General features: G+C 46.9%; 1 protein-coding gene across 17 annotated transcripts in view; it reads left to right on the forward strand.

Moving 5' to 3' along the window:
• Kif13a (kinesin family member 13A) overlaps positions 1-13,657 on the forward strand; it is a 182,378-nt gene extending 168,721 nt beyond the window's left edge. For 7 of the 17 annotated variants that reach the window (XM_087590888.1, XM_087590889.1, XM_087590877.1 and 4 more), the window contains 2 exons: positions 7,361-8,152; positions 12,137-13,657. In XM_087590888.1, coding sequence (XP_087447014.1) covers positions 7,361-8,152; positions 12,137-12,157 — 813 coding nt within the window. In that variant the 3' untranslated portion in view covers positions 12,158-13,657. 17 annotated transcript variants of the gene reach the window in all.
• Positions 13,658-13,889: the final 232 nt, after the last annotated feature.

Genomic DNA, 13,889 nt, shown 5'->3' on the forward strand with positions numbered 1-13,889 from the left:
TTCTAACATGCATGTACTTGGTAGATATGTTGTTGGCTGTGCCGTCTCCTGTGTGTGATGCATCTGTGTCTTAACCTTTGCAGAGCATGCCTCCGTCCCAGGCCCATAACCCTGGCAGCCTTGTACCCCCAGGAAGCAATGGCAGCAGCATGCCAATAGAGCACAATAGCAAACCCGAGAAGAAGATTGTAAGTCCTGGAATGTTTCCGTCCTCTCACCCGGTGGTGGGTTGGAAGCCCTTTCCCAAGCCACCTTCCAACTGCTTTCAAAGAAATTAAGTCACGTGTTCAAGTCCCGACTTTACAAATGAAACATGGCTCTTGGTAATGCCGTTTTTTGCATGAACGTAACCTTGAACTGTGATTTTTTTTCTGTCTCTCTAAGTATTCTTTCTGTTTGATTTAACTCATTTCTACATCATCTCAAGTTTCGTAGCTAGTGGGGGAGGGGGAACACCTTTGACGGCTCTGGTCATTATAAAGAAAAACGTAACGGCAAGATCAGTTTAACTAACGTCAAAAATCTCTCTAATGTGTCTGTGCACATTGCCCAGATTCTGAAGTTAATCTACCTAGAGGAATTGCATTTACTTGGCGTAAGTAATCCTGCACTTAGCCGTGGGTGTGTTTGAAAGCTCTCTTGTGTTGCTGCTACCGAGATGTCTGTGTCGTTTGTAGCCACTCCGCCCCCATCCTCCTCCCTCATCTCCATCCCTCCAGCACCAGCAGCTTCTGTTAACCTACCTGGCAAAATACGTTCCAACCTGGTTGTTCTTGGCCTGGCTTTCAGAGTGGCGCGTGTGTGTTACTCAGCACAAGTAAGGTAGAACTCTGCCTGCAAAACCTTAGTCTCCAGCATGGTTCCAAAGCTGCACATTCCAAGCGCTGGGAGGGGCGGCTCCCACCTGAGATCGAAAGTTCAAGGCCAGCCTGGGCTGTAGAGTGAGCTGTCTCCAAATAAATGAATAAAATAAAACAAACCATATGAAATGCCATTTTTTCCCCAAACACCATGGTCCCTGGTGCTTTTGGTTATAAGTTATGCCTCAATTTAAAACCAATTTTTTTTAAACCTGTAGGTTTGGAAGCCCGAGAAGAATCATGTAATGTTATTTCACGACTTTCACTCTCCTGTGGCTTCCTAGACTTGAGGAAGGGAGGAAAAAAAAACAGCCTGGGCAAGAGGAGGCCGTTTGATGTTCACTGCTGTCTGTGATCCTCTGTCTTGAGCAGTGTGAGGAATCTCATTCCCAGCCAAACAGTGTCAGGCCCACTCACGGTGCAGCCATGTGAAATCCGTTAGCAGCGCTATGCAGACACTAACTGCATCTCCAGCTGGTGCTGCAGTGGGCCACTCATCTGTATTCAGAGCTGCAGCCCGATCCTAAAGCAATGATTCTGCATTCCTAACAGAAGGGAGGAAGGAAGGGCATTCCATTCCTTATCCACTCCTGTTCCTAAGTTCTGTTTGCCTGTTCTAGCTTCTCATGGGCAAGAGGCTAACATGCCAGAGACTGCCTCCTTCACTAGCATGGATGTTAAAAGAGCCGTCCCCACGTAACCTCGCCATCCCCTCTCAGCATAGAAAAACCACTGGGTGCATTAAAAGGGCCAGCGGCTGTCTCTTTACCCACCCCAGGTTGTCAGGATGTGTGTCTGATAGAGCCTGTTGGCTGACTGCCATTGACTCTCATCTCTGGCTTGTATAGACACGGAATTAAAACCATTTATTTTGCCCTCCAGAGGCAGCCAGGTTTCCCTTCTAGTGCCTTCCAGCATGCAGATGTGCAGTTCACATGGCTTGCCCCATGGTTACTTTCCTGCTTTTCCTTTAAAGAGCTTAAAACAAAGCCCACTTCAGCAGGCGGAGTAGAGGACCGCCCCAGATTCTCTTGACCCAAGACCTCTCGAGCAGCACTTGGGCTCTGTCTGACCAAATGCATCATGTACGGATGCTGAGCATCTTTTTGCTGCTGGGATCTGACTTGAGAAAGCTGCCTCTGCTGACCTTAGCGACACAACTGCTGCGCATGCCTGCTGCGCATGCGCACTACATCTGGGGCTGCGACACCACCTTGTTTGGCGGTTTTCCGCGATGTTTTGGTAGTCTTAAGTGGCTTGCTTGTTTGACTGGGATTTTTTTTTCCCCCCTCGGGGAAGCTTTCATTTTATTATCCTTCTCATATGTTGACGTAAGCTGTTTCCTTTTGTCGTTGTTGTTTTATTTTGCTTCTTTGTTTTTTGAGATAGGGTCTCACTATGGAGCCCAGGATGGCCTTTAACTTGCCATCCTCCTGCCTCAGCTTCTTGAATACAGGACTGCAGGCTTATGCCACCAAAATTGGCCGTATCTGACTCAATCTTTTATTTTTATTCCGCGGTACAGGGTATTGGACCCAGGGCTTGCGTCAGTCAAGCTGTCTGTCCCTGAGCTATATCTTTTTTTTTTTTTCATTGTTTTGAAACAAATTCTTGCAAAGTTTCCCAGACTGTCTCACTATGTAGCTCAGGCTGGCCCCAGACTTGCAATTCCCTGCCTCAGCCTCCCAAGTAGCCTGGGGTACCACACAGGCACCCCTGCAGCCAGCTTTGAGCTTGTCTTTTCTTAGGTCACGAGGTCTAGAGAAAAGAAATAAGAAACCCTTACCCCCTAGCCACAATCCCCCTAATCCCACCCACTCTGGTCTTGTACAGGCAACATGGTTTCCTCCTCTCATTTCACTGTAGAAACAAAGGTCTGAAATGATTGAGCAGTTTGCTCCGAGTTCTGGTTATTGAAAGTATAAGACAGGAGACCCACATCCTCCAGCACAACTGAGTACAGGTCTGAGCTCCGCCTCAAAGCCCCTGGGACAATGCATTAGAAGTGCTGGGAGCCATTTCTGCCAACCCGCCACAGAAATGAGGTTCACTGTGTGAAGTCACCAAGAGTGACTGATTTAAGAATGGGCTTTAGTCTCTCTCTTTTAAGAATCAAAGTGTTTTATCTATGGATAGATATCACCTTTGTGAGTTAAATGGAGGAAACATAAACTTGCAAAGATGAAAGCTACAGAGAAGCCTGAGAGTTTGACCCTGTTCCACCTTTGGGTCGAGTTGTAACCTTTTATGCTCAGTTCAGTGTCCTTTAGGATTTGGTGTTAAGGGGTTGGGGATTTAGCTCAGTGGTAGAGCGCTTGCCTAGCAAGTGCAAGGCCCTGGGTTCGGTCCTCAGCTCAAAAAAAAAAAAAAAAAAAAAAAAAAGATTTGGTGTTAAATGACCACTTGGCTATATTCTATTTAAAGTCCCCCATTGTGCACTGTGGGCCAGAAACCTATGATAAACAGCCAGGACCAAGGCAACTTAGAAAAGAAAGCATTTGATTGGGCTTACAGTTTTAGAGGGTCAGGATCCGGGTTGGGGATTTAGCTCAGTGGTAGAGTGCTTGCCTAGCAAGCACAAGGCCCTGGGTTCGGTCCCCAGCTCCGGGAAAAAAAAAAAAAAAAAAAAAAAAAAAGAGTAAGAGGGTTAGGATCCATACTGGCAAGACAAGGCAAATGGCAACAAGAGCTGGGAGCTTACATTTCACACCCCAAGCATGAGGTAGAGAGAGCTGGCTTCAAATGTCATGAGTCTTTTGAAACCTCAGAGTGGTCCCTGGTGACACACCTCCTTCACAAAACTACACCCCCAGTCTTTCCCACACAGTTTCACCAACTGAGGACCAAGTGAGCCTATAGGGGCCGTTGTCATTCAGAGTACAACACAGCTGTTTTCAAATTACAAACTCCTTCAAACTACAACCAGTTTTTAAAATAAAAATGTAGGGGGTTGGGGATTTAGCTCAGTGGTAGAGCGCTTGCCTAGCAAGCGCAAGGCCCTGGGTTCGTCCCCAGCTCCAAAAAAAAAAAAAAGAAAAAAAAAATGTAGGGTGCTGGAGAGATGGCTCAGTGGTTAAGAGCAGTGACTGCTCTTCCAGAGGTCCTGAGTTCAATTCCCAGCAACCATGTGGTGGCTCACGACTATCTCTAAAAGGACCATTCTGGTATGTCTGAAAACAGCTACCATGTAGTCATACATACATAAAATAAATAAATGAATAAAATAAAAATGTATTACATGGATTCAGTCAGTGTGTGCATGCACATGTGTGTGTGCAAGCACACGTGGAGATGAGAGGGCCACTTGCAGACGTTTTCTCTTCACCTTGTAGATTCCAGGGATTGAATTTAGGTCCTCAGGCTTGGCTGCAAGCACCTTTACCCACTGAGCCATGTCTCTGTCCCTATTTTGAAAGAAGGACGGACAGGAAGGAAGAAAGAAAAGAAGGAAAGAAGGAAGGAAGGAAGGAAGGAAGATGTTACCTAATTTTAAAAGCATCTAACAATTAGGATACAAAGGCAATATCTGAGTCTGATGGTACACACCTTTAATCTCATGCTTGGGGAAGTAGAGGCAGGCTGATCTCTGAGTTCAAGACCATCCTGGTCTATGTAGCAAGTTCCAGGGCAGCCAGGGCTGGACAGTCAAACCTGTCTCAAAAGAAAACAGACAAAAAAGATACAAGGGCAAAGTATTTCCCTGTCAAAAAGTTTGTTAATTTCAAAGACTTTAACATTTGATATTTGATACTTATCTCTAGGTTGGTGATTTCTTTGACTAATTTATACCCACTTTCCCTCTCTTTGGAAGAGTCCTAAGATTAAACCGGGGGCCTTGCTTGCTCTAAGCATGCGTCACTGAAGGTATCTCTGGCTGAATGTTTTAAGCCTTAAAAATTAATCTTTAGGTCGAAGCAGCAGTAAAGTATATTAACTTTTTTTTTTTTGAGCCAGAGTTTCATGCAGCGCAGGCTGGTTGTGAGCTCACTATGTAGCCCAGGCTGATTCCAGATTCACTCTATAGCTGAGGGTGGCCTTTTACTTCTGATCTCCTAACCTCTGAAGCTCTGAGTGCTTCAAGAATAGATGTGTGCCACCAAACCTGATTGATGCAGTGCTGGAGATCTCGTGCTAGGCCCCACTCATCAACTGAGCTGTATCCCCAGCCCCATTAAACCACTGCCGAGGTACTTAAATCTCATAAGATTGTGAGACACAAAAAAATATTACTACAAAATTCAGCAGATGAAATATATATTTATTTATGAATAGCTATCTGCCACATTTTTTGTGACCTCCCCTTTTCTCATCTGAATAATATACCCACCCCCTTGCATTCTTTTTTTTGTTTTATTTATTTATTTAGTATACATCATTATACAGCTTTCTGCCTGCACGTATGCCTGCAGACCAGAAGAGGGCACCAGATTTCATTACAGATGGTTGTGAGCCACCATGTGGTTGCTGGGAATTGAACTCAGGACCTCTGGAAGAGCAGTCAGTGCTCTTAGCCACTGAGCCATCTCTCCAGCCCCACCCCCTTGCATTCTTAATGAGGAAGGCGGAGTTTGGGTTCTGGCTCCCTCCATTTATGTAGTTGTTAAGGTTGCAGTGACGAGGAAGGGGAGGAAATAAAGCTATTTTTGAGGTCTCTAAGTTAGAGTTCAGGACTGTCCTTACAAGGACTCAAAGGCCTACCTTGCTATGGGAAAAACCTTGTCCCTTATCACTCAGGATCAGTATTCCCAACCCTCAGGGCAAAGGCGGGCATGGCAGGAAGGAGCTTGTTAGTTAGTCCTTAAATAAAAGTCACACCTAGTGCATGATGGGTGTGGTGGCTCACCTGTCATCTTGGCAGGCAGGAAGCTAAGGCCAGAGACTTGCCACAGTTGCAAAGCCTGGGGTGGGCTACACAGTGATTTCTAGGCCAGGCTAGCCACAGAGTAAGACCTGGTTTCAAAAAACTCTGTGTGTGTGTGTGTGTGTGTGTGTGTGTGTGTGTGTGTGTGTGTGTGTACACGTTTCATTAAAATTGATATCTATGCTGGGTATGTAGGAGATTAGCTTAAAATTATTTTAAAGGAGGGGCTGGGGATTTAGCTCAGCGGTAGAGTGCTTGCCTAGCCAGCACAAGGCCCTGGGTTTGGTCCCCAGCTCCGGGAAAAAAAAAAAAAAAAGAAAAGAAAAAAAATTATTTTAAAAGTATCAATTATTTTTCCAACCCATATAAAAAAGTACCAGGCTGGCACAAAGGCTCGCAGGTGAGGTGCTTGCTGTCAAGCCTGACAATGAGTTTGATCCTTCCTGGGACTCACTGTAGAAAGAGAAAAGCAACTTCCTCAAGTTGTCCTTTGACCTCCATACATGTGCTAAGGCATCCAAGTACAAACATGCAAACACAAACACACCCTCTAAATACATACATACATACATACATACATACATACATACATACATGAATGCAAACATTAGTTAATAAAAATGTTTTTTAATATCATTAACAATATTTATAAATGCAGGGTGGGAGAGAGGGCTCAGCAGTTAAGAGCCCTTGCTGCTCTTATGGGAGACACAAGTTCGGTTCCCATAGGGCAGCAAGCACTCACACGGTATACAGAATACTTGCAGGCATACATACACTCACATAACGTAAAGTCAATCATGGATTTAAACAAACGAATTTTAAATATTTATAAAAAGAATTTTTAAAACGAAATGAAATGTCTCACTTGCTGGCAGAGGCTGAGTTGGCGCCACTTTTGTATTTACACCAATCTTTGCCAGGTCCCCAACTTCTTAATGCTGGAACCCTTTTATCTTCGCTCTCTATCTTGTGTTCTAGCCGAACCTCCGTCTGCTTCTCACAGGCCAAGGAAAGCAGTCATTGACGAGCTGTTAGCATGTTTCAGTGGTGCAGCATTTAGTGAGACACTGAGTGCAGGGTTCTGAGCCTTTCGCCACTCATAAGTGAGTTCAGAAGTTGTCACAGATGACCTGAATCTCGGCAGTCTGCTTCCGTGGGTTGAAGACTGTCAGAGGAAACAAAGGAGCCCACTCCTCTGCCTCAGGCTATGCCTCTTCCTCCCTGAGGAGGAGAAGGACATTTGCCCTTCAATCCAGTTCCTATTCTTAAACCTGAGGTGGATGACCTTGAGTGAACCCAGAGGAGATAAACTCATCCCTGCTAGGCAGCAGAGCATTTCCAGTCACTAGTCTCTGAGAAGACGCTAACTTACTGCCAGAGATGACGAGAGTTGGCCAGACTTAAGAAAGACTGGCTAGGTCTGGTGGTACCTACCCATAATTCCCTGTTCTCAGAGGTAGAGGGAGGAGCATCAGACAGTCAAGGCCTGTCTGCCTAACAGATTCAAAGCTACATAAAACAGAAAGAAGGAGAGGGAGCGCATGGGCGTGGGGTGCCTTCCTAGCCGAGAGAAGTACGTCTCAGTCAGACAGTTGCTAAAAGGAGCTAATGGCTGCCTCTGGCTTCCGTTCTGTAGGACTCCGAAGAGGAGGAAAATGAGCTGGAAGCTGTCAGCCGGAAGCTGATGCACGCACAGCCTTACGTGCCCGTGGAGTTTGCTGACTTCAGTGTTTACAATGCCAGCTTGGAGAACAGGGAGTGGTCGTCTTCTAAAGCAGACCTGACAGACTCCAGAGCCTTGGAGAAAGCAGTGTCTCGTAGCCCTACCACCAGCAGCCTCACCAGTGGCTACTTCTCCCACAGTGCCTCCAACGCCACTCTGTCTGACATGGCAGTCCCTTCCAGCGACAGCTCAGACCAGCTAGCCCTCTCCACCAAGGAGGCCGAGTGCCGGGAGCACTCGGGACCATCACTCGCACCCGACTTCACACCAGCTTCGACTCAAGAGCTTACTGAAGCAGAAAGAGGCTTGGGGAAGGATAAGACAATCACCGTGCCTCTCGAGGAGAACAGTGCCTTACCCCAGGGGAGCCCATCACCCCAGAGCATCCCCGAGGAAAATCCCAGAATGCCGTGCAGGACTGCTTTGGGTTCAGAACTGGATGCCGGCCCCAGCAAAGAGGGCCACCAAGCCAGAGAATTCTGCCCAGGAGAGGTGACGATAGAACACACTACGAACATTTTGGAGGACCACTCCTTCACAGAGTTCATGGGTGTGTCCGATGGCAAAGACTTCGATGGTTTGGCAGATTGTTCCGTAGGAGAGCCCTCCAGTAGGACGGATCTAACCATTGAAACAGGCCGTAAAGGTATCCCAGAGGGTCCCCCAGATGCTGGCCAGCTGCATTCCAAGATAGAGAACGACCAGGTAATCACTCCGGAGGCAGCCCCTTTCAGTTCCACGTTCTCAGCACCGCTTGCTGGGCACCGGCCCACCGGAAGCTCCTCCTCACAGTGAGATTTGTAGGAGAGCTTCATCTGATGTCTGTAATTAGCAAGAAGGGTCCGCTGCAGAGCAAGCTCGGCCGTCCTGCTCATCTGCCGTGGGAATCTCTCAGATGCATGGTTGTTGGCTTTGGCTGTTGCCGCCGCTTTCCTTGGAAAATGGGTTGGCGGACAGACGAGCTGGTGTCAGGCTCAAGTGGATGAGGGGCGGTTTGCTCTCTCCAGGGTTTGATTTTTGGCTAACTCAGAGCAGTCTGGTGTGGCACCTACCGTATTTCATCAAACCTGTGATTCGTCTGCTCATCCTAGGCTCCATTAGTTTTGTATCACAAGGGCCCGAGTAAAGGTCTACAGCACCCATGCCAAAGCTAAGCATAATGGTTTGCCTCTGGAGCTCCAGTCCTTGGTAGAGAGGTGGGGATGAAGCAGAGAGGCAGATCATGGGGGACTTAGTGGCTGGCCATTTTAGAAACATCCTAACTCCTAGTTCACTGAGGTCTAGCTGAGTGTGGAAGGGCACGCCCTTAATCTCCGAGCTCTGCAGGCAGAGACAGGTGGATCTCTGTAAATCCCAAACCAGCCTGACCTGTGTATGGAGTTCCAGGACAGCCAGAGCCTGTCTCAAAACAAGCAAACAAAATGACAACAACCACAGTAACAAAGCAAGGTAGAGGATAGGGACAGAGGAAGACAGTCACATGGCCTCACCTTCCTGGAGGCATGGACAGGTGTGCGTATACACAAAGATTAGTGGGCTCATTAGAATAGCTCCAGGAGAGTATTTACCTAGCATGGTCAATCAAGGCCTTGGGTTGTGTCCCCAGCACCACAACACATTGTCAGTAGCTGCGCGGTGGTGACGCATGCCTGTGATCCCAGCACTTGGGAGGTGGTGGATCTCTATGAGTTCAAGGCCAGCCAGAGCTACCTAGTTAGACCTAGGATATATATATATATGTACACACACACACACACACACACACACACACACACACACACACACCCTTCGGTGGAGATGTGCAGAGCACATTAAACCTTGAGTTTCGGATGCTCTCCATTGATTGTTTACAGTACTGCTTGATGTTCATACGGGAACAAAGTGGGCTTCATTAAGGAAATGTAAACTGTGTAGCTAGATTCCCAACTTCTAAGCATTCTGTTCCTAAGAGTCGCCCTTCCTTCTCCCTCTCATTTCCTCTTTGATCCCACGCTTATGTAAGCTACAGGAACATCAGGGCTCAGCAAAACAGTTTACCAGACAGGAAAGAAGCACCGACTCGTGGTGAAGGAAGATGGGGCAGCCACACACATGGTGCTGCTCCCCATTGTGCGAGACACTGTCACTGCCAATGCCTTCTGAACCAGCCTCCCTCAGACAGGCCCTGAGACCTGTGTGGCTGAGACTCTGGGAGTCTCCAGAGGGCTAGATCACAATCTTGAAGCCCCATTCCTAGATAAGGGGAAGGGTCTGTTGAAGTCAGAAAAGCGCTTTCCCAGGGTAAGGATGCTTGCAGCTGGGAGCACAAACTGAGAAACTCATTGCTCACCTTTGTTCTTGCAAGCTAACATGAATTTACCTCAGCTCCTCCATGACCCTCACTCTGATCTTGAAGCTGGTCTGATTTTTTTTTTTTTTTTGCTTCTTTGTTTCACTCTGTTATTCTTTTGTTTCACTTTGTTGTTGTTTTGTTTTGTTTGTTTTGTTTGAAACAGGGTCTCTAGCCCAAGCTGGTCTTAAACTCCCTAGATTCTGAGATAACCTCAAACTTCTGATCCCCCTGCCTCTACCTGTCCCATGCTGGGATTGCAGGCATTCATGACCACCTACAGTTTAGACTATGCTAGAGATAGAACCCAGGGCTACATGTACGCTAGGTGCTCACCAGCTACATCACCAGCCCCGTTTGTTTTTGATGAATTTATTGGATCTGAATTGGGATTTCTTCTCACCCCCAAATACTCACTGGGGGACTCTGGAGAAGCCAAATGAAGCCATCAGGAATAGCACCACCCCCAAGGTTCAGCCGCATTCGGGGTGTAGCAGAGGACCTGAAGTCTTCACAAACCTAGGGGTAACTTCAGGGGAGGTAGAATGTTCCCAGCTCACACTATGAGAAGCCTAGCCTGGTGAAAAAGGGGAGGATGTTGTCTTTCTTGTTTTGTTGCCCTGGTGGATCAGAACACAGTAAGAAGGAAGCTTTGCCGTGAAAGGTCATAGAATATTGAGTCCGACACAAAGAGCTTTGTTTAAATGGATCATATAAACCAGGGTTGGCACCCTGTATCTGAAATCCCACTACTTGGGAGGCTGAGACAGAACTGCCTAGGGTTCAAGACCAGCCAGGACTACAGAATGAGAGAGCCTGTCCTCACAATGCTAAAATAAGGGGCTGGAGAGATGGCTCAGCGGTTAAGAGCACTGACTGCTATTCCAGAGGTCCTGAGTTCAATTCCCAGCAACCACATGGTGGCTCACAACCATCTGTAATGGGATCCGATGCCCTCTTCTGGTGTGTGTACACAGTGACAGTGTACTCATATACACACATACATACACAAACCTTTTAAAAATTCTAAAGTAAACATCGTACAGAAATATTGGTTGCATTTGAATAATGGTATCATAGCCTGGCAGTTCTTTTTCTTTCTCTTCCTTTTTGAGATAGGGTCAATGTGGAGCCCTGTCTTGAAACTCACTGTGTTGATCAAGCTGGCCTCAAACCTACTGAGATCTACCTGCTTCTGCTCCCAAGCTCCAGGACAAAAAGTATACACATACACACTTGACTGGCAATTATGTTTCACCAAAAAGAATTGTGTGTGTCTGGAGAGATGGCTGGGCTGGTAAAGTGCTTGCTACATTAGGAACTGGCTTTTTTTTTTAAAGATTTGTTTATTTATTATATATGAGTACACTGTAGCTGTCTTCGACACACCAGAAGAGGGCATGGGATCTCGTTATAGATGGTTGTGAGCCACCATGTGGTTGCTGGAATTTGAACTCAGGACCTCTGGAAGAGCAGTCAGTGCTCTTAACCACTGAGCCATCTTTCCAGCCCAGGAACTGGCTTTCAATACCCAGGAATTACTTAAAAAGTCACACTGGACCCTTGCCTCCATACGCACCTGAGTATACAGTATTTGCAGTGCTACGAATTGGACCTAGGGCCTGTTGAATGCCAGACAGCTGCTCTACCCATAAGCTACAACCCTAGTCCACAGGCTGATTTTTAAGAAGCTGGTTTGACACTTCAAGTCTCCGAGAGCTGGAGAGATGGCCAAGGGTAAAAACTCCTGCTATCTAAGCGTGAGTGTTAGAACTTGAATCCACAGCACCCATAAAAAAGCTGAACATTGGCGTGTGGGGCCTTAACCCCAGTGTTTAGGGGTAGAGACTGGATCTTCCTGGAGTTTGCTGGCCCAGCTAGCTGGTCTGAACTAGTGAGCTTCAAATCCACCTGTGTGGGGTTGGGGTTGGGGGAACAAATCAAAGAGTAATGGAGTGTCCTCCTCTGGCTTCCTCATGCACAGGGATATGAAGTGTACATGTGTATATACACATATGTCACAAATACTCACACACGATAATAGCTATATGAAGGGCTAAGAATGTAGCTCCGTGGTGTGGCGTTTGCCTAGCATGCACGAGGTGCTAGGTTCGGTTCCCAGTGCTTGGGGGAAATAAAAAGGAAATCAAAAGTCAGTTTGGAAACTTCTTCCTCTAGGTTTTTGTTTTAATCCTGGAATTACTCAGTAACATGCCCACAGACGCTTCACCCGTTCTCTGAGATTCCATAGTGAATTCCATCTGGTCTGACCCTTCACAAAGCCCCCTGGAGGGTGGGCCCTATGTGGGGGTGGGGACATGGGGACAAGGAGCTTGGACTCACTGACCTCTCTGTTCCAGGAAACCACGGCCACTCGGTAAGGGACAGCCATGCCTCTCTGGGCCACAGCTCCGGCAGCTTCGTCGGTCCCACCCTGGGACATGCTCTTCAGACAGCTGTGACCCAGCTTGACCTCAGACCAGCATGGGGGAGCCCTGCACTTCCCCTCCCCAGTGGGAGAAGTAGCACTTTGTCCCATGGCGAATCACGGCCCCTGCTCTTTCCAGAGAGGAAGAGAATGAAAATCTTGGCTTACCTACGTGGCAGTATTCTCATGAGCACTTCGTACACGCCCCACTGTGCAAAGACCTCCACAGACTCAAACGTTATTCTTGTACGTTTTTAATCAGTTCTTCCTGCAGACTCTGGAGTCAGTGCTCTGATCCCTTTTTTATAAATAATATATATTATGTATATGAATTTGTGTATCTATGGTATGTCTGTTCAGAGACATATCTGCACACTAAAAGGCAGATAGATGATTTGTCGAAAATCACAAGGTACTGGACTTTGTTACAAAGCGACCCTGGTGACTGCTTTGACACGAGCAGATGAAAAGCGTTATTTTATATTCTGTAAGAATGAGGTTCTAAATCCCTCTTTATAGAAAAGGTTGCAGGCACTGTTCTTTATAACCAAAGAACTTCCAGGAGACTGAACGTCTTTGCTGTCCACTCTGTTCTGTGTGAGTGATGTAATCTCACTCCAGTGTGGTGCCATACTTCCCTTGGCTACCGAGCCACGTGCTGCCCTGGTCCCTGCCCCCTTTCCTAAGCACACAGAAACCATACAGCTACAACAGTCTTCCACCTAGCCTGGGACCTATTGACTTGACATTGACCATTGACTCGGCTGGGGCTCTGTCTTCCCCCCTAGCATTTGTCATGTCTTGTCCACCTGTGCAAGCAGGTGGGGTGCACAGGGCAGTGTCACAACAGCAACGCAACAATGTACCAAGAGTTGGGGAAGAGTCTTGGTTGGTGGCTTCTTTATCAGTCTGATTCAGAATTGCTAGATTCTCTTGTGGTGGTGGCTTGCCATTTTGCTCGACTCTAGAAAATGCTGAAGAGAAGGACTGAGCTATCAAGTTTGTAGGTTTACACGTCACCTTGTTTGAGGGGGATTAGATATGGACCACTCCGTTGTCATTCTTTTCCCTTTTTTTTTTTTCAAAGTATCCTGCGAGGAGAGACATTGTAGGATCGTGCGTGGAAGAATTTTACAAATATATTTTATGTACTTACTCTGTAGATGCCTGTACAATGGACCTCAGTGTACAGCTATCCGTGTATTGTGAGGAAGTGAGAGAGCATGTGCAGCCTGCTGTACTTTTTATTTTTTAAGTCCTTAGCATTGGTGAGGGAGGCCTGGGAGACTCTATTGAAAAGCTGCTGTTTGTGTGTGTGGTGAGCTGACGGTAGTGTTTTACTATCATCCGTTGAAAACAAAAACTGTAATTTATATTCCCTTTCGACTTTGTATTTAATTGGTACAGATTTGTGTGTGTTTTAGAATACAAACTGTCTAATTCAGAGTTCAAAGCGTTGATCAGTCTGTCTGTTCTTAATTACCTTCCCGTGGGGTGGGATCAGAGCTCAGTGGCTAATCTGTCGCCTGTGCAAGAATGAGGGCCGGGGTTCGATTCCCAGAACCCATATTTGATAAAAGAAAAATGCAAGCCAAGCACGATGGTGGATGCAGAGAGGTGTGGATCCTTACGGCTCGCTGGCTAGCAAGCCTCATCTAAGCAGTGAATCCCAGACCAGTGAGAGA

Source organism: Rattus norvegicus, chromosome 17 (genome assembly GCF_021556685.1).
Source record: "Rattus norvegicus strain SHRSP/BbbUtx chromosome 17, alternate assembly SHRSP_T2T, whole genome shotgun sequence".
NCBI classification, from domain to species: domain Eukaryota; kingdom Metazoa; phylum Chordata; class Mammalia; order Rodentia; family Muridae; genus Rattus; species Rattus norvegicus.